Raw genomic sequence first — 24,219 nt, forward strand, 5'->3', positions numbered from 1 at the left:
ATCTTAAGTTTTTGGACAAAAAGAAAAAAAGAATGGTTTCAACCAGCCAATAAACAGGAGTTAGGGAGTTGCAACACAAAGCTAGCCAGTGTCAATGATTGACATCACAAAGAACCACACGTTTTCATGTTGCTTTAAAAAATAGAAATGTGATCTGTTTTTTAGCATTCACCCATATGGTGTGATACCAAAGCAATTTGTGATCTTACAGCATCTTTGCTACAGAAACATTTTGATGTCTTCCTTGGCACTTTGGGCTATAAATACCACTTGATAAGATTTCAGAGGTTGGCATTCATTCATTCATTTATTCAACATGTATTTATTCAGGCCCTATGATGTACTAGACACAGTTCAGGCACTAACACAGCATCCCATGCGTGGCAGGTGCTCCATAGCTATTTGCATGAATGAAAGGGCGGGCATTGGCTTATCCTCAGAGTTGTTTCTGAGTAAAAGGACCATCTTCAAGAGCTACTGTATGTCTCATCCAAACAAAAATATATTCTTCCACTTTGCTGCCAAGGTCCCCAACATTAGCTTAATTCTTTGGGGCTTCCTTCAGGACTTATTTGTTATAATCATGTTACATGACATTATTTGGGAGATTATAGTTCCATTTAGTTAAAACTTTAAAAACAGAGAGAGATGCCAAGGACAGAGCATGGCTTTAGCATCAGGTACCCCCGAAATGGAACACTAGTTTCACAGGTACCTTACACTCAACTTGGGCAGGTGATTCAATCTCTCTCATCCATGGTTTTCCTCACTTAAATGGGGTTAGAACCGACCTTGTAGAGTTGTTATAACCATTGTCTGAGATAAAGCGTATTAAGTACCTGGAACACAGTAGATGCTCAATAAGTTCTTGTGACCCACCCCACTCCACCCCGCCAACACTCTCTTATAAATGAGTAAACAGTGCTGAACACCTACTATGGGGCAGCCTTAGTTCCCTACGGTACTCATGTCTAATGAAAGACCATCCATGGTCTCAGGACTCAGCATCTCAAGTTCCATGCTCTTCACCCTCTAAGATCCCCTCTACTCCTCTAAGACTTCCTCCTAGTCACCCAGTCCCTCTCTCCTGCTATCCCCAAAGCTTTTCTCTGAAGGATCTCTCTCCCTTTCCCTTTATCCTTTAGTCACCGTAGGATTTCTAAGTCCCACATCCTCAGTGACGTCCAGAATAACTGGATTCCCTTCTGAACTATTTCGTACCATTTGGTCACTTTATAGAGGACTGGTTTGCAGGACCAGCCCTTCACAGACTGTTCTCCCTGAGATCCATGTGACCATCTCAGACGAGAGCTACCAGGTGAACCAATGGAGCTCAGGGATGCCTGCAGGGACCCCAGGCTCAGCTTTCCCCATCATAAAGAACAGGAGAGGGGGCCATGCCACACTCAGACTAGTCCCTCCAAGGCAGCACAACACTGGAACAGGAGAGGGAAACTGGAGCCCTTTCTTACCAAAATAGAAGCAAAAAGGTTAAACCAAGTGACTTTGGAATTGGGCCAACCTGGCTTATCCATCCTGGCTCTCCCATCTCCCACCTATATGGTCCCTAAGGCTTACCTCCCTCATTTGCATAATGGGGACACTAACAACATCCGCCTTTGGGCTGTAATGGGGTGTAGCAAACAATGCCAGCATGTAGGCAGCTTTTAGTAAATGGCAGCTATTTTTATTAACAAGAATTAGGTACTTGGCTCAACAGAACCTGTTTTCCCTTTCAAATGATTATTTGATAAACAAATGCCATCTGTTCCTTTAAGATATGGGTCTAAATCAAATGATGATACTATATGGAGATACAGAATAGAACAGTAATCACATGGCAGCCTGGGGAGCTCATTTAAACCTCCTTCCCCACCCTGGGCTCTGAGGTCCCCTCTGTGCTTCTGGATTCCACAGCTGTGGCTGGCGGAGTCCTGCTGGGAAGCCTCAATGACAATAATGACAAGCAGTCACATAGAGGCTGTAACAGGCAGAGCACTGTCCTGGATGTTTTACCCCGTGAGAAGAGGCATAAGCAATGTCATCATCTGTGTGTTACAGATGAAGAAATTGAGGACAGAGGGTTTTGCTTCAGGTCGCCCAGCCCATAACTGGAAGAGCTCGGATTTGAACTCAGGCCATGTGGCTCCAGAGCCTGGACTCTTAATCAGTGCACTTGATGTGCTACGTCTCAAGACAAAAAGGAGAAAGTACTCTGCAGGCTTCTTGTTTTCATGCTCAGCCAGTGAGAACAGAGTCACCTCCCTCCTGAAGTCTCCCTTGATTTCCCTCCCAGACGGAGCTACGTCACCTCTCAGTGCCTCTCAGAGGCCCAGCGCCGTGGGGCTCATCACAGTGGAGCAGACTTGTCTGTCCAGAGGCCTGCCTGTCTCGCGCCCAGATCACACATTACACAGGAGCCGTGGCTGGTCCTCCAGCCCCTCTGAGCCCAGCATGGGGCCTGGCACAGAGCGGGCCCTCGACAGGCGCCGGGGAAGTAGACACGACGCTGATTCACATTATCATCTTGGTCTGCATGTCATAAATCAAATTGCAGTCTCACCCGTCACCCAGACGATGGATCTCACTTTGGAAAGAAATGTCAGCCCTCTAACATCAAGCAGGCTAACAGCCACCATTCATCAATCACTCATTCCCTTAACGTTTTGCTTCTTCACAATGGCCTTATTTTAAGATGACAGACCAAGGTTTACTGAGTAAATGCAGCTGGAAAGTAGATGGACTAGAATGAAACCTCAGGTCCCTTTCCGGAGCTTCCCTCTCCCAGAACAGCACACCCTCCGAGAACAGAGTAAACCCTAGGGAATGCGATCGAATGAGAAAGCCTGGGGGACTTGCGCCCATTAGGAATCCTTTCCACATTTCAGCACTCAGGGTGCGGAAAAAGGAGAAAGCACAGAGGAAACAGGTCTACAGCTATCTCCGTTCATCCTCACAGCATCTTTCAGGAAACTGTCTTTGGCAGAAGAGACGCTGAATTGCAGAGAGGTTGAAAGTATGCAAGGTCCCTCAGCTGGTAAGCATAAAGTGGCAGTGCAAAGCCTAAGCTTCCTGACCACAAAGCTGGACATTCTTGCCCACCAAGACCCCTCAGTAAGACTGGATCCTAAGCCTTCTGCGGGTTGTCTGTGTGCTGTTTTCCTGTTTGTTCATTCCCCACTGAACTTGACCTTGTGCCTGGCACTTCAGCAGGAGCTCTAGGTGCCAGGTTCTGTTTTTCCTGCTCCCCTTCCTTTGCCTTGGGAACTTGCTCTCTTGGCTTCAGGACAGTGGATCACATTAGAACAACAGACCCCATGTCTGTCCTTCCTTGCACACGTGCTTTTGAGTCTGAAACACCTACACACCCAGAGACCCGAGAATTTGCCATGTGCCTACGCTTTTTCTTTCCTGGGGTTTGCTGTGGATCAGCTGTGGGATGTGGGAAGAAGGCAGGCATGCTCCCCTGGTTACCTTTGTGGTCTGGCAGTGGGAGAGGAACGTGACCTTGGCAAATGGGTCTGAAAGTCCGTTGCTGTCGGCTGCAATGAGGCCCCGGGCTTGGTACATGTGCGCTCTCAGCTGAAAGATATGCCGGTCTGTGGACACATGGTAGAAAGTGCAGGTGTTAGTGAGCTTTAGGAACATTAAGTGCACATGGGTGTCCGTGTGTGAAGTGAGTCTGTGGGTTTATCCAGAGACGGACAAAGGAGACCACAGCACCAATAGCTCCAGAGACTGAAATGGACATGGTGAAGAGGTCATGTTGATGGGTGTTTTGGAGCCAGGCATGCTCCTTAGTGCTTTCACTGTGGGGTTTAATCTTCGTAACAACCCTGTGAGATATATATAAATGTCATATATAATGAATTCATTTTATAGATGAGGGAAATGGCTCACAAAAAGGCTAAAATACTTTTCCAAGTCTACAAAGCAAAACAATGCCAGAGCCCGGATTTCATTTCTGTCAGATTCCAAAGTCACCCTCTCTTTCAAAAATACCACATTTTAATTCCTAATAATACTCCTGTTTCCACTGGAGGGTGTGTGTGTGTGTGTGTGTGTGTGTGTGTGTGTGTGTGTGTAAGAAAGGGGCTTCTACACAAATGGTTTTACTTCAATGAAGTCAATAAAGTTTTGAGTCGTCCATTCTTCCCTTCTTCCATTCAGCCAGCCAAGGTCATTTTGAGCACCTACTGTGTACCAGGTACAGTTCTGGTCTCTAAGGGTCCTGAGTAGTTAAGACAGCTCCTGCCCTTGGGGAGCTCCAGGGAGAGAGCGATAGATAACACACACACTGCCGTCACAGTGACAGGAGGCCAGGGCTAAGTGTCTGAGAGAGATACAGACAGGACATGGGAGCCTAAAGGCAGGAGCGAGAACACCTGTTTGATGGGATGGGAGATAGAGAGAGGGCCACAGGTGGGGGCAGGCCAGGGCAGTGGGGGAAGCCCAGGTAAGAACTGATAAGTTCACAGCAGAGAAAATCTATTTCATTCCATTAAAACATGCTGCAGAGGATGAGAAAACTTCTGGGAAACTCTTCTCTCCTCTAAATTGGTAGTGGCTGGGATAGCAAATATGTTCGGGTACCTTGGGTCTCTAGCGGTAGTGTCTATAGAAATAAGAAGATAACCTGATATGGCTGTTTTTCACCCAAAGATAAAACTCTAAAGACAGGATGGAAAGCAGTGGAAATAGAGCAAGGTTTGGAGATCGTTTACCCCTAGCTCTGTGATCTTGAGCAATTTCTAAGCATCTCTGGTACATCCTTAATCCATCTGTAAGATGAAGAAACCAGCCAGGGTTGATGTGAGAAATGAACTAAATCTTATGTGTAAAGTATGGTGCACCAAGCTTGGCATGTGCTATCCCCAGAAGCTTGTCTTCTCTAACTATTGAGCCCTTAGATTCCACTGGTAGTCAAGGTCAACCGACATCAGAGGAGCCTTGAGTGAGGCAGGAAGCCTGGGTGTGTAGACAGGTCCCCAGGTCTCCAACACTGGCTCAATTCAACATTCAGCTTCAGGCAAAGTGAAGGAAAAACTGCTCTACTCTATCCGAATTCAGCAGCAACAGATCCTGCAAACTGAAGCAAATTGCAAACAGAAGCAAAATGCAACTGTAAGGCACTAATATTTATAATAAAATTTAAAATTATATGAAAACATAAACATGATGACATTCATAAAAAACATCTACAATGGAGAAAAGCCTACATAAAGCAATCTGAATTTCTAAAAGCAGCCAAGCCAAGCCCTGGTCACGTGGCTCAGTTGGTTGGAGCATCGTCCCGTATACCAAAAGGTTGCAGGTTCGATTCCTGGTCAGGGCACATACCTAGGTTGCAGGTTTGATCTACAGTTGGGGTGTGTACAGAAGACAACTGATCAATGTTTCTCTCTCTCCCCTTTCCTCTCTCTCTAAAATCAATAAACATATCCTTGAGTGAGGATTTAAAAATAAATAAATAAATAAAGCAGCCACGCCAAGAAGCAAACTAGAGAAATGTGAGAGACCTCACTGATACTAGTTCCCATCGGTTCCTTACTGGGAAATGTAAATGCTTGCTGTTGACAGATCAAACCCCAATGACGTGTAAAAGGAAAACTCTGCTTTAATTCTACAGGTCACGTCAACACAAGAACTCACTGACGTTTATTTAAAACACATCTTTTGCTTAAAATTCAAACTCGACCTATATAGTCTGCCCACAAAGAAATGCAAATTGCTTTCTCTCCATTAACAGAAAAATATCAATGTTCATTTCGGATGTGTTTAATGACTTCATTTAATTGTTTTAGACCAGACATTGGAAGGTGAGGAAGAAAACTTAGAAACTTTATTAAGAGAAGGCAAATAAGTTGATCTTAAAATAACGCACAAACAACACATGCATGTCATCCCCCTCACTGTTTTCTCAGGAGCCCCCCCAGAGACACTCAATGACCCTCTTTGCCCAGTGGGCATCGCACCTTGGTAGATCAGGTGGGCTGGAGGATGACTGGAGCCAGCCGCTTTGGAGGACATTTCTGCTTCATAGCCTGCTGGCAAGTTGTCCAAAATGGCACTAGAGTGTCTGGTGGGGCCCAGCCACAGGTACAGGTCGACTTTTGCTTGCACGGACCAGCCCCCTGGCCGTTTTCCAGGGAGCTGCAGAAAGGATACAAGAAAGCCCATCTCGTTAATAATAACCAATTACGGGCCTTGCTCTTTGAGAAACGAGGTCCTTCCTGGGTAGCTAGGGACATACCCAGGAGGTATTCAGAGAGCCGTTCTCAGGAGCTCATCTGATAGCAAAATGAGACCAATAACCCCAGTTGCCACAATGCACGGTTATAGAGGCAGATTCAGGTTTGGTGGGGCCTAAAGCTTAAACAGGCATTGTTAAGCGCTTCTCAGCCTTGGCTCATTTAAATCTAAAAGGTAGGTATGGTTAGTGCCCTCACTGCTCAGAGAGGCTGGATAAGTTCCCAAAGAACACTCGGTTTTTTAGTGACAGAGCCAGGACTCAGACCTGAGAGAGATCACTTCAGATCTAGACTCTGGACTCTGAGCCCTCGCCACCTGCCTCTTCCCACACGGAGCGGAAATCTGTCCTCCCAGACCCCCCAGGGGCCTGGGGCTCCAGCCGCAGCCCCCACTGCTCTGCCTCATTCGGAAGGACGCGGATGCTTCTCTCACGGGTCAGGCTTTCACGTGCTTGAAGGGCCCTACCTGCCCCTCCGTGCCCTTTCTTCCAGGCTGAGTACCTCTCAGCCCTTCACCCCTTCCCCGGGCAGTGTGGTTTCGAATTCCCTTCCCCATCACCGGGGTGAGGAGACTCCTTGCCCCCATCTGAGGAACCCCAGGCCCCAGATCTGGGCTGCTGGCAAGGCCTTCACCCTGAGGATGGCAACCTCTGCAGATTTTGTTGACCCTTCTAAGTGCCTTTTCTTAGTGTTTCTAAGGACTTCCTATCAGTCCTGTCCTTTCTTACACATCACCTTCTTTTCCATAGAGAATCACAAAATCTTACGCCACGAGGCTACAAGTTGCTCTGACTTTCTCAAGGCACCCATGGAGATCCACTGAGCCCAAACTTGAGCGCGGTTGCTCACTTTTTTGTCTTGCTCTGTAGGTGCCTTAAGTGGATTTTGAGCATCTCAATTCAGCAACCACTACAAGGGCCCCTAGGCACTGCTGAGGGAGCGGGGTCAGGAGGGCATCAGAAGACCAAGACCCAGTCCTGGCCTCCCTCCAAGCGCTGGCATCTGGACAAGGAGGCCAGCTCCCATTCCCTCGCTCAAATGCAAAGTCAAATGTAAGAGAGAAAATGCCATAGGAGCAGAGAAGCAGCAGCAGGTACTTTCATCCTTTCCGTAAGACTCATGTCTTTCGCTGGGCTGTAATCAGTATGTCGGAGCTGGGCCAGCAGAGAAGGGACCCTGGGAAGAGGAAAGTGCAGAACAGAGATGAGGGGCGGGAACTAACAGTGTGATACAGGCTGATGTTAAGTGAGTGCGTACTCCGTGCCAGGGATGGCTTCGCTGAGAGATTTCACAAAAGAAAGAGCTGGGAGGGACAATTAAGCAGACGAGGTTGAGGAAACCTGCTGGTTATGTGGAGGCTTTTGGATTGGATTCTTTAGGGAATGGAATGCATTCTTTATCCAGCTTACAAATAGAAAAACAGGTTTTTGTTGTTGGTAAAGACAGCCACTCTGCAACCTATAATTCTAAAATGTATAAGACAAATAATTCTCAATTCATTAATTTAATAATAATAATAATAATAATAGCTAAGATGCACTGAGCACTTGTTTAATCAAACAAATACGTATTGAGAGCCTAAGGTTATTTTCTTAGAAGCAATCCCTCTGCCATGTGTAGATATCATAGGAATTTTGTCTATTGGTTCACAGGGATGTCCCTGATGCCTAAAAGAAGGCTTGGCACCCAGGAAGCACTCAGTTAGTATTTGTTGAATTATCTATTTTTCTAATAATAATAACAGTAATAATATTTTTAACTTCACAAGCATTTCTAGCCTGGGGGTGTCTTCTCTGCCTCCCCTCTTCCCCACTCTCCTTTCACCCATGACCAGCTGTAGCCTCACCAATTGCAGCTTTTTTTAAATTTTTTTGAGAATAGCATGGTAAGGCAGGGAGAAAAACAAACAACAACAAAAAACCCTTAAAGGATGCAAACATGCATTGAAAAACTATGATCACCAACGTATAAAAACTGCATGAGACAGAAGGCTAAAGTCTTCCCCTCTCCCATGCCCCACCCACCTCCCTGGGGAAGCTGCTGAAGGCCAGCTGGCTTAAAAGAAAGAGAAATCCTGCCAAGTCAGGAAAGGGAGAGAAAGATGTTGAAGCTGGCCCATTGGCGTTAGTGAGAGAAAGGTTTGTCTGCCGTGTGGAGGTTTCACGCTGTGGCGGGGCCCAGACAGAGCTTTCTGCTGCACCCCAGGGAGAGCTGGATGGAGAGCTGGAGGCCTGACAAGAAGAGGCTGACCCAGGGGTGTGGGGCAGATGACAGGATAGAGATGGGGACGACAGTGAGAAGGGGGTCTGCTGGGTGAACTGGCACCAAGAAGTGACTCAAGGAGAAAAGAAAAGGAAGGTAGAGCGTCACCTTCTGGCTGGGCTCCTAAGTGCATAGAAGAGCTTCCTTTTGGTAATGAACGAATGTCCTGTCCTGACCTTCGGCCACTAGGGGCACTGTGGGTTTGAGACAGGACGGGGAGAACTCTGCTTTTTTGGGATGGTGGATTGGACTGAGCTCTACGAATGAATTCTGTTCCAGCGTTGTTAGTAGCATTGTGAATATATTTAAATTAAACAAAAGGAAAGATCATGAAACCAGGGACCGTCAAACCCTGGTTGCCATTACAGATTTATCATTATTTAGCCATGTACCTTCAGATGAGGCACCTTCATTTCCTCTAGATTAATATTCCCCAAACTGGGCCCCTAAGAATAGTAGCTTCCTAACATTTATGAACAGCTATCCTAGATGAATAAGACTGGCAAACCTGGGCTGTCGAAGTTAAAGACGTTTCCTGACCGCAGGGCTTCTCAGAGCCTTCATGGGCACGGTGACACTCCAAGAGATTCACTGCAACCTCCCAAAGGTGCTTGAACAAGGGTTGTTTACAAAGCCACTCAAAGGTCAGCTGTTCTGTGGAACCAACTTTGAGAAAACTCTGGCCTGGAAGTTTTAGATTCACATTCATTGTCTTACTGCACTGCCTGAGTCCCAGCTAAGACAGAGGAGTGAGTGGCAGGTGGGTGAAGACCCTCTCTCCCTGGCATGGCTCTTCCTCTTTTCAGATTTACCAATTCAGTGAAAAGAAGAGCATCAGGTGAGGTGGAGGGAAGAGAGTTGGAGGCAGGGGGGATGATCAAAGCAGGACTAAAGATAGTTTTGCTGAGTCATCTTACCAAGATGTATCATCATGTCAGTACAATTGAATTCAACACGAAGCTCTCACCCCAAACAATCCCGATGGCCAAAGGAAAACACAGATAAAGAAGTCAGTTATGTCTAGCCTCTGGCTTTATTTGCAGTTGTTCTGTGTTCTAATTTTAAATAATGCCAGGATACATCAAAATATTTAGGAGGGAGAAGCACGCTGCTGATTTTCTAGTATTTTTAGCACAGGGCCTTCGAAAATGGTTTGCTATTTTTAAGACAAATAAATACTTCCTGTGACCCCAGAATTTCTTGGATGAAGCAAGCTGAGGAAAAATCCTGACATTCATGGTGAATAACTTGGATAAAAATTTCCTTTTTCAGTTGTAATTTTATAGGAGCAGGTTTAACAGTCATGTTACACACATGACAGAAAATAACATACAGAGCCCCAAAGACTTCACTGGATAGTAAGGGGACAGAATTCCAGAAACATCCTCTAGCTATGAGATGCCCATTTGTTTGAATGCCAGTGTTTACTGGGTGATCACTCTGGGTGATGTACACTCTGTGTTCTTTCTGTGCGTGTGTGTATCCACTTAATTCTCAACACCACCTCCATCTGATTGACGAACAGGAGACACAGAAATGCTAAGTATAATAACTTACCCAAGGTCACCCAGCTGATAACTATTAGCCCTGGAATTCTGTTATGGATTTAAATTGTAGTCCTCAGACTTTTGAAAGTCTTGGGAAAGAGTCAGAGATAGGAACACACCCTAAGAATACTGAGCAAACCAGGAAAGAAAGAGAGATTTCCCATCTTTGAGTCAAAACGAGTGCAGACTTACTTTGAGGAAGTGAGTTTTGATGGTCCCACAGTATTTGCCCATCTGCTCCCTGACGGGGGAGTAGAGCAGGTCTTTGGAGGCGATGCGGGTGTACGCTACCCTCTTGTTGTTGCTGAGCATCCAGAGGAAGACGTCGGGGATGGTGTGCTGTGGCTGTCGGGATGGAGGGGAATGGGTTTGGTAGGCTGGTGTTTAACAAGCACACGCCCGGACTTCTCTTATCCTAAAACACCTCTGCAATCGAGCAAGTGCAGCTTCTTTGAAAAGAGGAAGCTTTAGGTTGTGAAAGAGCAGGACGTGTAAACCCCATTTGCCAAACTGCTCACTGCGCTTGAACGACACGCAAATTGGACCAAAGATATTTCATCTTCAGTGGCCTGCGTCTCTCCATCTGTGGAACAAATATTTTCTACACCTTCCCATGGATGTTTTTTTTCCCAGTCCTTTAATAGTGATTTAGCTTCAAGCATTAGGCCTCTTACGAACTGGTAACGTTTCCAGAATATTCAAATTTAAAAAATTCCACGAATGCCTTTCCATTGGCTCTTGGAAGGAAAAGCAATTCTGCATAGACTTCATACCTAAAATAAGACTGCAGGAATTTTAGCTCCATTTTCAGTGGTTATTCAGGAAAAACTTGACTAAATTGCACAGAAAATTAGATTTTAGAATTGAGCTAGTCAACATGGGCACTGCAGAATTCCCTGCCAAGAGGCCTATTATAATATGAGAGTTTGAAATGTACATTTCTGAACCCACCTAGCTACCGAAACAAAAGGGAAATGTAATGTCATAAACTAGGCATCAGCATTCCTGGGCTGGAAGCAGACACTCTGTGTTTTGAAATCCCTAACGCCCTGGTGTTACTGGCACCCTCACAGGGCATCCCTTCTCCCCTGACATGGAAGCAGACACCCCGTGGACGGTTTCCTGGCCACGGGGTTGGTTAGTCACAGACCTGAAGTCCTGATGCCTGGCTTGAGCCTTGTGGGTGTTTATGAAAATCTCTGCATCTGCTAAAATGACTGCCTGTCTCAATGTTTATTATGCCTGCAGAGAATAACTGATTTACAACAAATACAACTTTTGAGAACAACGGAAGCAGTGAACCTGTACCTCTCCCTGCAACCTTCCCACATAAAACCCCTTGTTGGAAAGAAGCAACTATAAGGGTCTTTTTACATCATCCTAGAAATCCCCATTAGACTCTGGTTACAACTAACTTAAAGATGAGAAGCTGATTTGACCTCAATGGACATGACTTTAAATCCTCTGTTGAAAACTTATCGAGGATCCCATGCTAATGTTGACCTTTCTTGGGTCCATTAAGGAGCTTGCTTGTTATTTCTGCTGAATATTCAAGCTTCATTTTTAAAAAGTCAATAAAGCTGTAGATGGTTGGCTTAATTTTAAAATCTCCTTTTTTACCCCTGAACTAACAGTGCCTGCTCAGCTTTGCAGGGTTCAAGAGACGATATTGCTCTATCTTTCATCCTAATTAAACATTAAGATATCCCTGGAAGACATCCAGTCCAATCTCCCAAAGGAAGTTTGCTATTAGAGTTGATTACCTCGTCCACAAGAAAGCGGATTTTTTCCACAAAACTTTGGGCTTCGTGGATCATTTCATCGAGTGATAACTTTTTCTTCTGCTGCTGAATGATCCCCTTGGCCTTCTTGGTCATCGCATCCTAAAACAAGACAAGAATCAGTGCAGCTCTTTCTAGAAATCTGGATGACAGGCACTGCCCTGTTGCTGGAGGATCCTAAAGGTGCTCGTAAGCTCCACACTGAGCCACTCAGGGGGGGCTGTTTCAGGATTCCCCACTGAGCATGCTGCCAATTTAACAGAAATTTCATAGGAGCCTAGAGGCCGTGAATATCATCTCACTTTCCTTTGACAGATGATGAGAAGCTGAGGCCCAGAAAGGACAGAAGTTTGTCCAGGTCCCACAGCTCTGGCAGACAAGACCCGAATCTAGGTTTTCTGATACGAGCGACAACTATCATAATAGCAGCAGAAATGCATTGAGCTCTTATTCTGGGGTGGGCAATGCTCTGACGATTCTGGCTGTGGCAGGGAAGGTGGACGAAAGGAAGACCGCCACAACAGTCCAGGCCAGAGACACAAAGGCACTCCGTTGAGGCAACAGTTTGGGGGATGCAGAAGGGGAGTAAGTTCCAGAGTCTTTAAGGGGCAGAATCAACAGGGCCTGGGGTAAAACCACTGTCTAGGGTGAGAGGTAAGGATATGAAGTGGATTCTTAGGCTTCCATTTGGAGCAACAAGTGCAGCTGGCGGAGCCAATGCAGGACGAAGAGCGAGTTTCGGCGGGAAGGTGACAGGTTGAGTAGGATATGTGTGCTATTGAGTGTGAGGTGCCGGGAGACAAGCAGGTGACATGTCCACTGGGAGGCTGGAAATACAGGTCTGGAGATGAGGAGGCAGGGCTGGGCCGCTACAAAGACACTGAACCCATGAACTTGTTCAGGCCAGGCACTGTGAGACCCTGAGAAGACAACCAAGCTCTGTGGGCGGTAGTGGGCAGAGGGCACCGCGGGGCCCGGACGGGCAGTCAGAGGCGCTGAAGAAGAACTGGGCCGGGGGGGAGGGGGAGAGCTTCTGTACGGCGGGGATCGGGCCTCCCTCGGAGCACAGACAGTGAGTGCGCAAACCTTCATCTATTCTTCGGTAAAGAAGGATGCACCGGGCACTTTGAGACTTGAGTTTGAGCCTCTAGACTATGATTAACTAGCTGTGACCTTTAAAAAATCATTTAATCTCTCTGGGCACAACTCACATCTTTAAAATATCCCTGGCCAGTCCGACACTGAGTAATTTTTCTTTGCAGAATGATCATGGCCGCACATAAAATGTCCCTTGGGGCCATTGCTGGAAGTGAAGTGTGGAGGTGAGATAAGTCAGGGTCTGACTTGGTCTGGCATTTCTCAGTCATCCCTCATTCAGCAGGGACTGAGCACCTATCAGGCACCCAGCACCATGCAGGGTCTCCAGGATACAGATGGGTACCAGCTCCAGCCCTGTTCTCAAGAAGTGCTTACAACTTTAAAAAAAAATTTTTTTATTTTTAAATTACAGTTGAGGTACAATTTTAACTTAGTTTCAGGTGTACAGCCCCGTGATTAGACATTTCTGTAACTTCTGAAGGGATTACCCTGGTAAGTCTAGCACCCACGTGGCACTGCGCACGGTTGTCACAGCATTACTGACTCTGTTCCCTGCGCTGTGCTTTGCGCTGTCTGTCTCTGTGCCTGTTGTGTGACTGCCAATCTGTACTTCTCAGTCCCTGCCCCTCTTCCACTCATCCTCCCCTGACGCCTGTCAAAATGTTCTCGGTATCTAGGAGGCTGTTTCTGCTCTGCTTGCTCATTTATTTTGTTTTTTAGATTCCACATATGTGTGAAATCACCTGGCATTTGTCTTTCTCTGCCTGACTTCTTTCAGTTAATGTAATACCCTCCAGGTCCATCCGTGTGGTTGCCGATGGCAAGATTTCATTCCTTTCTATGGCTGGATCGCATCCCATTGGGAATATGCCTCACTTTCCAGAAATGCTTACAACTTTTAACACAGTTCTCAATGGGAAGAAACCAAGAAAAGGAAGCATAGTTATATGCTTTGTTTTGTTGTTTTTGCTCCCTCAGTTTATGAGACAGAAGGTCAGGTGAGTCTATAGCCTTTGACAAAATACAAACAGCAAGAAAATGAACGAGGGGAAATCCATCAGGATAGGATGCATGACTGGTGGGCTTCTAGCGCACTCTGGTAAACACTCAATACGGGCGAGTTCCTTTCCAGCTCACCCCTATATTTCCTTCTCACTTACGCCTCTACGTCACGCCAATGTATAACCTTGAGAGCCTTATCCTCGTGTAGTCTATGACCTTTGCCTCGTCCATGAGGTCTATTTTTAAAGCACATTTCAATTCACTTCAAAGTATAAATAGATTTTGACATACCATCTCCTGCCAACAGAGCGTAAGTCGTTTCTTATCTAAAGCAGTTTGGTTCAACATCTTGGGCTTTTTTTCTGCTTCAGAGATAAAGGCACTAGAAGAGAATAACGATTTTGAAACCTCCTTAGTGAAAATTCATTTATAATTCCAGAGATTTGCAAAATATACTTTCTGCAACACAGTGGCAAAGTTGATGAAGCCACAGAGCCAAGGTTTTTCATTTAAGATTAAGCAATGGTGCACTAACTTTTCTAAACAACAAAATGAGAATTTTCTCTTATCTCGGAAAAATGATGCCCAGATCTCACATAAGGAGTAGATGTTTGTTTTTCCAGTTTCTTTCAGTACATATCCATTGTGATTGCTGTCCAAGTTCAGAACGACAAATGCAAAATAAAGCAGTTTTTCCTCATCTTACAAATTTAACACACACCAAAAGTTTCCTGGAAATTTGTTTGTAATTATAGCAATGATCTTAGACTTAATGCTGGAATATGTCTTCACATTTTTAAAACTGTAAAAAGAACTGAATAAGAACATTTTGAGGAATTGTGTTAAAAATGTGTTCAATAGGAAAATGGTAAAGGTTATGAATGCAACTGAAAAAATATATATAAATGGCTTTAAAACCATTTTAAAAATGAGATACTGTCCTAATTAGAGATAACTTAAATGCAATACCATTTCCGTCTATTAAAGAATGTGATAGTAGTCAAGGCTGATGAAGATGTGTGGATGTAATCACTCTCCTCCATGATTTGAGCAGGTACATTGTTATAATGTTTAAGAGGCAATTTGACAGCACTTGTCAACATTTAAATGTCTGTATAATTTAATCCAAAAAGTTCACTAGAATTCTATCCTTCAAAAATAACTGAAAAATTTTGTTAAAGATATGTTGACACAGTACTGGTTACTGTGGCATTGCTTATAGGAGCAAATAAATGGCAAGAACTTCAGTGTCGGGGACTAGTTGAATATCTGATACACATGATGGACTGAATAGTGCAGATGATTGTCACATGCTACTATAGAAAGATGCCAGTGATATATTCCTGAGCGAGAAGGCAACCTGCTGAACAAAGCGTGTGCTATCTTTTGTGAAGAAACATAACATTTTTATGGATGTGTGTTTGCAAATGTATAGGAAAAAATACAACAGGAAAAATCAAACTTGTCTCTGGGGAACGGGATTGGAGAAAGAACTGAGAGAACTTCTATGGGTTATATTCCTGCATTTTTCTTTTTCGGTAAGATGAGCACATAGTGCTTCTAGGAGGAAACAAATCAATCACAAAAGAGACAAAAGCGGAAGTCTAAGACGCCGCCCCTACCAAAGAGGGGCCCTACAATGGAGGCCTGATCAGAAATTCTCTTTGGATTACTAGTCGGTACATTTTCTCTTAATTTCTAAAAGGAACCAAAAGCATTATATTTTGAAAAGGGAGTCTTGTTTTCACATGTCTACCTTTCCTAGAAGCACAAGGAATTTCATTCCACTCCACTCCCAGGATGGACCAGCCCGGGGAGTTTTGGGGGACATTTCTGACTTATCTTTCTCCCTTCCTCACAGGGGGAAAAATAACTTATTTCCTCATCAAAATCAGGGTAAAGGACCATGACACATGTTTCTGTCCATTCTTCATCTTTCAGACCCAGCCTGCTGCTAGCTGGAGGCAGCCTCTTCACCTCCATGTGGCAAATGGTCTGTCCCTTCTCGGGGGAAGCCCCAAGGGCCAGCTGCCCAACTCCAAATGGGCTGGGAGGACCAAGAAGTCCCCCATGACCTCAGGTCCAAGCTGCTTTCTCAACCCAGATTCACTAAATATGAAACTAACATTTTCATTTCTAACCCTCATGAATATTTTTAAGTTGATTATAAACTTGAAAGAGGAATGATCATTACCCCCAAGTAACTCCCGATCTAGAAAAGTTATTGAGCTATTAATTTGCCTGGAAATGGTGTCTAAAAATCTGAGGACGTGAAGCTTTTTAAAGATGCTCAAAAGGCATTGCAGGCGGCACTTGGCTCACGGCAGGGGTGGCAGTGACACACGTATTGTTTCTACAACGAAAAACAAGAAAGACAGGCAAATAGGAAGACAAAAGCTACATGTTTATTTCTTCGTTTTCCTTTTTTTTTTTTTTTTAAGTAAAAATGCTTGGGTAGTTGAGATATTAGGAAAGCCAGAACGTATAAAAGAGAACATCGGAATTTTGCTCTCTCCGACCTACTAGTGTTTGCCTTCCATCAGCTGAATCATGTTGTGAGAGGCAGGCTGGATGGGCCCACGTGGCAAGGAACTGGGGCTGATTTCTAACCATCCACTACAAAGGAACAGAAGTCCTTTCCGACAGCCCATGAAGAACTGAACTCTGCAAATAACCAAGTGAGTGATCTTGGAAGCGAATCCTTCCTAGCCGATCCTTGAGATAACTCAGTCATTGCCTTGACTGCAGTCTGTGAGAGACTCGGAGCAAGGGACCCAGCTATGCCCACAGAAACTGAGATAATACATAAACTGTGTCAAGTCTCTAAATCTGAGGGTTACTTGTTACTCGGTAATTAGTATCTGAGGCCCTATTTTTGATTCTTTGATTGTATTGTTCACCTCCTGGAAAAAAAGAGTCATTAATTTGCTTCTTATTCATGTGTCCTAAGACAAATTCTGTTTGCTATAACTTCTCCATCTCACTGTCAGTATAATCGTTGAGTATCTACCAAATGCAAAGAACCATGCTGGGCACTGCTGACATTTTTCTTGTTTCATAAAGAGTCTGGGCAGTAAGTCTTTATCTTCTCTTTTCTTTCCCCCTTTGCTTTATGTTTTAGTTGTTAATGTTTCAGGAAGCAACCGCAATCCCACTAGCCAGCTAAATCACTGAACAAAATAAAGATGGATGTAACCCATCTGGATGCATGTAAAACGGACTATTTTCTAAGAGAGTTGAAAGCTGATTCCGTATAAGCTCAGCACCCACATGCCAGCTGGTACCTGCTCTGACTGATGAAGTCATTGAGCACCATCTTCATTTTCTCCTCCGGTGCTTCCTCCGAGACCTTGACCAGTGCCTTCACCTCTTCTATACTTTCTTCCTGAAAGCAGACAACAGAGGTGGAGGGGTGAATGATGGGAATGAGCTATTGTAGTGGGGATACTGATTGTAACATCCAGAAATAATATTTAGCTATTTTTTGTTTGCTTTAGAAATAAAGGTTTCCTCTGTTTTCTTGTGCCTGAACTGGGAAATGCTACTGCATGTTGATTCTGAACGTTTCTTTTCTTAATTGGACTTGGGCCTGATCTTGTAGAAAATGGTCCACCATGTTATGGACTTCTCATTTTACATTAGCTGAAGCCAGGGTCCACTGGTTTTGTGAGAAAGCTGCCAATACCCTGCCTTTTGGAGGTCAGGAGAGCAGCTTACCTTACACTCTACATCAAGGAGAAGCAGAGTGGGGATCTTAATTCTCATAGTTTGATTTAAAGTCCAAGCATTTTGCAAAATGTATTCATGCGGTAGAAGAGGTTGTATCCTCCAAATGCAACAACCTCAATTCATTTGTATTCAAAGTGAGGTCAAGACCTCCTGGGTGGATAAATAAGTCTTTCTGCCTCCAGCTTCCCAGTGTTCAAATCTGTCACCTGTCAGTCACCTACCAGCAAGTCTGCCATTTTCTCCAGCATGTTGGACCAGTACAGCCTAAACGTCTGGTCTCCCCAGGAACTGGTGAAATAGACACAAGGCTTCTTGGCCTCAAATGGCAAGTAGTTGTAATTCCTGTGAAAAAACATGAGGTCTGGACGTTAGGTCACAATCAGCACTTTTCAGGCAATTCCAGCTACACGTTCACGTTTTGCATGTTCTGTGTGGGGTGGACAAGGGGTGGTGTCAAAACTATCAAACTATTATTAATTCCATCCTTAGCCCATATCTGGGGACTCGTGAACAATAAACACGGAACAGGTATGTGGCTGCCATGGAGAGGTGCCAACGGCTCCTGCTAGCAGACCCAGGGCAAAGCTTAGAACGAATCATCAGAGGGCAGGATTTACCAGGCAAGCCTTCTTCAAGGAGGTAGTTTTTAACTGAGAGAGGAAAGAAGGGGGGGGGGAAACTAACATTTTCCTTTAATGCCTATATGCTGGGCACTGTGTAAGGATCACTTTAGATAACAGATGTATTACATAAGCTGAAATTGCTAGAGAAATGTAAGAGGAGAATAATAGTATTAATGAGGATTAAGGCATGTGCCTCAAACTAAACTGCAGTATTCCACGGCTTGCCTGCCATCCTTTCACCTATCCACCATCCATCCATCCATCCATCCAAATACATATCATTATCAGGCATTAGTGTCAATAATGTAGGTGACTCGTTTGACTAAGAAGGGACAAGAGGCATGTTAAAGTAGCTAGAAGGAGACATGCAGCGTCTAAGAGACTTTTGAGTGTGACAGTTGGGTATGCTTAAATACAGATGCTAAAAACAGTTGACAGGATGAGACTGAAGACAGAAGAGAAGGAACTGATTTGTACATTTTAGTCCCCAAGGAGGAAAGGAATGGGAACGAAGGCAGGTGGGGTGGGAGAGGTTGTAGCCATGAAGGTGAAGTTCCTGGAATCATGACAACTACATTTTTAGCTAGGTTTCCCCCCAAAATCCCTGTAGTTTTCCCACAAACACCCAGGTCTGTGTAAAAAAAAAAAATGTGGAAGGAAGGCCAAAGCAAATTTCTAGGAATGGGTACAGTGGGACAGACAGGCAGCCCTAAGAAATGGAGACAGTGTTTGGAGTCACGTTTCTGGCAGGTATGGGGTGGGGGTGGGGGCCGAAGAAGGAAGAAGAGATGGGAAGGAGCAGGTTTTATTTACATTCCTAAGAGCTAAAGAGAACTTGAGCCTGAAAGATTGTTTTTTTCAGCTCTTCAACCCAAATTTCTTTTGGAGATCTTGCCCTGTGATCTGTTCTGCAGAAAATAAACCAGCAGGTGTCCGTTCAGGAGAGAAGCCAAATAAATTCTTGGCAGAAACAGGTGTTGTTATTACAGCAAGAAAAATAAACTAAAATAAAAGAGGTTAGAAACAGCACTGCTCTTTCATCCCGTTTTAAAACTATGACCCTGAGGATCCTGCCACCGAATCAGCTCCCTCTCAGCGCTGCGCTTTGTTTCAAGGGTTCTTTGGTTTGGATTCTTTTGTGCTAATCATGCTCAAGGCCCTTGTCTCTTTGGTTCCCAGGGTCCTCCTGGCCTTACTGGGTCTGCATGGACCAGGATGCCGTGGTTTCTTGGGTCCATTACAGTGCAGATGGAGGGCAGCAGATGGAAGGGCACCACGTTGCCAGTGGAAAGCGCTGACTGCCAGCTTGAACGGCTGCCCTGACACAGCCTGGTAGCACCAGCCTTGTGACTTTGGGCAAGGGTAGGCCTGGAATCCTGAGAATCAAATGATGACCCGTCATTAGGTGCCTTGTGCTGCAGTCTCATTCCTGAGCTCCAGCCCAATACATAAGTTATATATACATGCATGTGCTTTGCAAAACCGGGAAGCCCCAAACAAACACACAGTGGCATTTTAAGTGCCATGTGACACCCCCTCTTACAAGGTGGTATTTTAGTGGAGGCAATAGACAAATAAATTATGTGCATGTGTATTCACATGTGTGTAAACACTGTATGCATCCTCATGAATATATTATGTACATGTGTGTAGAGGTCTATTATAGACACAGGATCTTTCAATTCAATGGCTGCTACCCTGTCTTGCCACTATGTGGACAAAACCTTATTACAGTGACAGAAATACACAGAAAGCCCCCAAAATACCAGCATGACTTACTTTGGTCTCCCTGAGCCAGCTGGCCAGCTCTAACATGAGGTGCACCCAAGGGTGCCTTGCGGCCTCCCATCTCCTCCCTAGCCTTTCCCACACTACGTCCCCTGACACTGTCATCAATAGTTAACAACAGGCTAGTTCTACAAAGTGGGGGTTGTCCTCACTTCTGGGTCCCCGTGAAAGGGTGCAGAATACTTCTGAGAAGTCTCAGAGAAGAGCTTCAGATCCTTTTATAGGGTCCACTCATTGATGTCCTCCATTTTAAAAATAGAGAAGCTATGAAGGGACTGGGAAATTTGGGGTTCTTTTGGGGGTATGTAAAAAAAGGATAGATAGCCAAGTATGACTGCCAGGGAGCCAGAAAAAGGCCCCAAAGAAGGTGGTCCATGGAAAGGGGTAAGATGGTCAGTGGGAGGGGCAAGATTTGGAAAACGTAGGGTATGCTCAAAAACAAGAGGACAACAGCTAAGATTATTTTCACTTACTCCTTCCTACTTTGTCCCAAACACTCTCCCTCTCCATCCTTACACCCCTTCTCATCCTTTAGGATGTTGCCTTTTCTGTGACCTTTGCCAACTCTTCACCTCCTCCCCAGGCAGAGTTAGTCTTCCACTCCCCTCTCTCCGCTTCCATAGTACCCTGTGCCCAACCCAGTAACAGCAACTCCATGACCACTCAGAAACAGTTATAAGCATCTGCTGCGCGCCAGGCACCGAGATGAGCAGATACACAGAGAGCAACACAGGCCCTGCCCTCAGAGCGCTCCCAGTCCAGCAGGGAGACAGACAAGTGAACACGTCTTCAGGCGGTGTTATTAGCGCTTGGTGGAAGTGAGCATAAAGTCCAAATCAGACTTGGGATCCAGGAAAGGGAACTTGATCTTCATCTTGAAGGTTAATGGGAGCCAGCAGTTCTGAGGAGGGATTTTGTAGCCTGGCAAAGGGAAGAGCCTGTTTGAAAGGACCAGAAGCAGCAGTTTGGGGAATTGCCAGGGCCTCTGTATGTATGGCTGGAGGAAAGGTGGAGTTTGGGGAGTGGCGGCTGGAGATGATGGTAGAAAAGTAGATGGGGACTGACAAACCAGGTTACAGCCTCTGCAGTTAATCCTGAAGGCCAGCGGCAGCCAATGGACGATGTCAATGAGGGGAGCCACTGGTTCAGGTAAGCAGTTGGGTAAATTTCTTGAAGAACAACCAAGACAGGTAAAAGGTTTTTAAAATAATCCAGATGAAGATGCCGACTGCCAGAATTAAAGAAGTGGCAACAGATACAAGATACACTTAAGATCTAGAATCGACCAGGCTTCATCTCTCATTGGATGTGGGTAAGAAGGAAAAAGGGAACAAGGGACCACTTAGTGGCTAAAAGGGCACGGAAGATGGTAGGATCACCCTATGAGCCGGGAAACACAGGAAGGGAAGCAGAGTTGTCTGTGCAGACAATGAGCCTGGTGACCAATTGAGGGGACACCCAGGTGGAGGGGTTTGGATGGCCTTCTCAGGAAGGAAGCCTGTCTGGGGAAATAGATTGCAAGCTCTTGTTTTCCTGACAGTGGCCAGGAAGTCACGGGTCCGTGCCCAGAGAGAGGGTCCCGGTGGGGAGGAGCAGAGAGCAAGGAGCGCTGCTGAGGTGGCTCTGTCTCCTTGCATGTAAATAAGAAGAGAATGTTCTCTTATGAGAATCCGTGCAGAGCCTGACATTTTTGCTCAAAGCACAAGGCACAGACACAGAGGACTGTCACTGTGTGTGGCCCTCCCTTATTCTCATAAATCACCTGGTTGGGGCTTAAACACCTTTCCTAAAACAGAATTCTATCATTTTACTTCTCTTTGAATGTTGAAATTTTACTTGGTTTCAAGATCAGCGAGAATACATGTAGGGCCCTGGGAGTCTTTTCTGGTAGCTGGCAATCGTGTTTTTTGGTTTTTTGGTTTGTTTGTTTTATTAGTTTTTCAACTGGACTGTGGCAACATAAAATAAGAAATGATGTATTTAATAATGCCACAAAATTGAGTTTACATAATAGCACGGAACTCAGAGGAATATAATAATTGCTAATAGGATTTGGGCTGCAATATTAAATTCTGACCTTCCTACTCTATTATGTATCATAGTTATAGAATAAAGAGAGCTTCAGATCTGATCCTACAAACCATCATCAATGCTCTGCCCTTACATGAATTACCTGGACGTGTCATTTGGAGAGTTGTTGACATGTAGCTAAGGATTCAGGAAAGTGGTACTTACCATATTGCCCCCATTCATGCTTGTTCCCATAACTGATATAAAAAATAATAATGTTTCCGGTTTTAGGGAAGAATTGAAACTAACACTCCCAGCAACTGGCCGGACTCCCTCCGTCTGAAACTTGCTTCCGCTGTGTCTCCTACCTGTTCCCTTCTGTCACGAGTGGCTTCTCCGGGTGGGTGGTGGGGACCATAGGGATGGCCGCCTCGTGGGCTGCGTCCTGTTCTCCTTCATGCAGCAGCGGGAGGGTGTCTTCTTCAGCCGATTCAGCTGACTTCTTTTTACTCCCATGATGGGACCCTCCATCAATCAAGTTCCCAAAATTACCTGCAGAGGCAGTTACAAGCAGGGAGGGGCCAGGTGTCAGTCAATAAGCAAAATCAGGCTGCTTGACATAAGAAATCCAAGTTCATGTCCTCCCAGGGCAGGGAAATTAGATCTCAGTAGGCAGGTGGGAAGAGCAGGGTCAGACCAAAAAAATAAGATTAACAATGACAATGAGCCATCATGTACATCCATGCTATGTTCTCATTTGTTAAAAAAAAAAAAAAAAAAGAATACTTAAGTTACAAATTAACTGGATTCCATCTCTATTTCTTTCTTCGAAGCAGAGCTTCCCAAATGTGAATCAAGACCTTCTCTAATGGAACGTCCTTTCTTGGAACGGTTTTCCCAGATGTTCATCAGCCCAGGAAGATTGTTGGGAGTTATAGTAACAGATTCTACTATATGCATGGCATTTTGCCTGTACTGACTCACTAAACCCTTGCAACAGCTCTCTGAGAAGTTACCATCATTCTTATATTACAGATGAAGAAACTGGGAAATTCAGTGATCCTAGAATAATGGGGCCGGATTAGTAACCCAAATCTGTCTGAATCCAAACTATACCCTTAATTTGTTTTTTAAAGTATGGAAGTAACTCTGTCCCTTATGTAGTGACACAAGAGTGCACAAAGAACTATTAATTGTTTTCTGAGTGCTATTATTTGCAGGGACTGCCCCATTCACTTATTCAGGAAGTGGTTGCAAAGCCCACGCCATGTGCCAGGTTCTGTGCCTGTCTGCACTCACCAATGGAGACTTCAAAGCTAATGGGTTTATCTCCAATCTTCCGGTCAATCATGGTAGCTTCAAAAAATGCTCCAAAGAGTAAAAATTCCTCATATTTTTCTGGTACAATCTATAGAAAGAAAAAATATGTATGAGATAGGCCTGGTTTCATTACTTTTCTTTTCCTTACTTTCATTTTCTTTCCTTTCCTTTTCATCACCAGGAAGCTGGTGCTAACCTGATCCAGGGTAATTTACAGGCATATGAGTCTTAGTATCAGCCTGAAATGGCACAGAATTTCCTCACTAGTCAGACAGGCAGGAACCGGGACCTGCAAATTACACATTCAGAAATTCAGCCATTTATCTAGAACGATGTAGTCTCAACCTTCAGAACTCCTACCTTACAACAACAACAAAAAATCTTTGACATTCATTTTTTAGTGTTTCAATTGCAGTTGACATTCAATATTATTTTATATTAGTTTCAGGTGTACAGTGTAGTGGTTAGACATGTATATAATTTATAAAGTGATCCCCCCGACTAGTCTAGTACCCACCTGGCACCATACACAGTTATTACAATATTATTGACTATATTTCCTGTGTTGTAATTTACATTCATGACTATTTTGTAACTGCTAATTTGTACTTCCTAATCCCTTCCCCTTTTTCACCAGCCCCCAACCCCCTTCCCCACTGGCAACCCTCAGTTTGTTCTCTGGATCTATGAGGTTGTTCAGTTTCGCTTGTTTGTTTATTTTGTTTTTGGATTCTACATATAAGTGAAACCATATGGTATTTGTCTTCGTCTTCCTCTGTCTGACTTATCCTCCTTAGTGTAAGACCCT

At 44.7% G+C, this 24,219-nt stretch overlaps 1 protein-coding gene across 1 annotated transcript in view; it reads right to left on the minus strand.

Annotated features, from left to right (window-relative positions):
• Positions 1-24,219, minus strand: part of FER1L6 (fer-1 like family member 6) — a 95,352-nt gene that overhangs the window by 46,884 nt on the left and 24,249 nt on the right. The window contains exons 11-19 of the mRNA XM_090283390.1: positions 23,391-23,499; positions 22,460-22,643; positions 17,892-18,012; positions 17,226-17,326; positions 14,233-14,323; positions 11,824-11,943; positions 10,253-10,405; positions 5,976-6,153; positions 3,475-3,599 (exon numbers count right to left, since the gene is read on the minus strand). Of these exons, the coding sequence (XP_090139516.1) occupies positions 3,475-3,599; positions 5,976-6,153; positions 10,253-10,405; positions 11,824-11,943; positions 14,233-14,323; positions 17,226-17,326; positions 17,892-18,012; positions 22,460-22,643; positions 23,391-23,499 (1,182 nt within the window). The remainder of the gene's footprint in view (positions 1-3,474; positions 3,600-5,975; positions 6,154-10,252; positions 10,406-11,823; positions 11,944-14,232; positions 14,324-17,225; positions 17,327-17,891; positions 18,013-22,459; positions 22,644-23,390; positions 23,500-24,219) is intronic.

The sequence above is a fragment of the Furipterus horrens genome, unplaced genomic scaffold, assembly GCF_987537825.1.
Source record: "Furipterus horrens unplaced genomic scaffold, mFurHor1.1.pri manual_scaffold_7, whole genome shotgun sequence".
Classification (NCBI taxonomy): Eukaryota; Metazoa; Chordata; class Mammalia; order Chiroptera; family Furipteridae; genus Furipterus; species Furipterus horrens.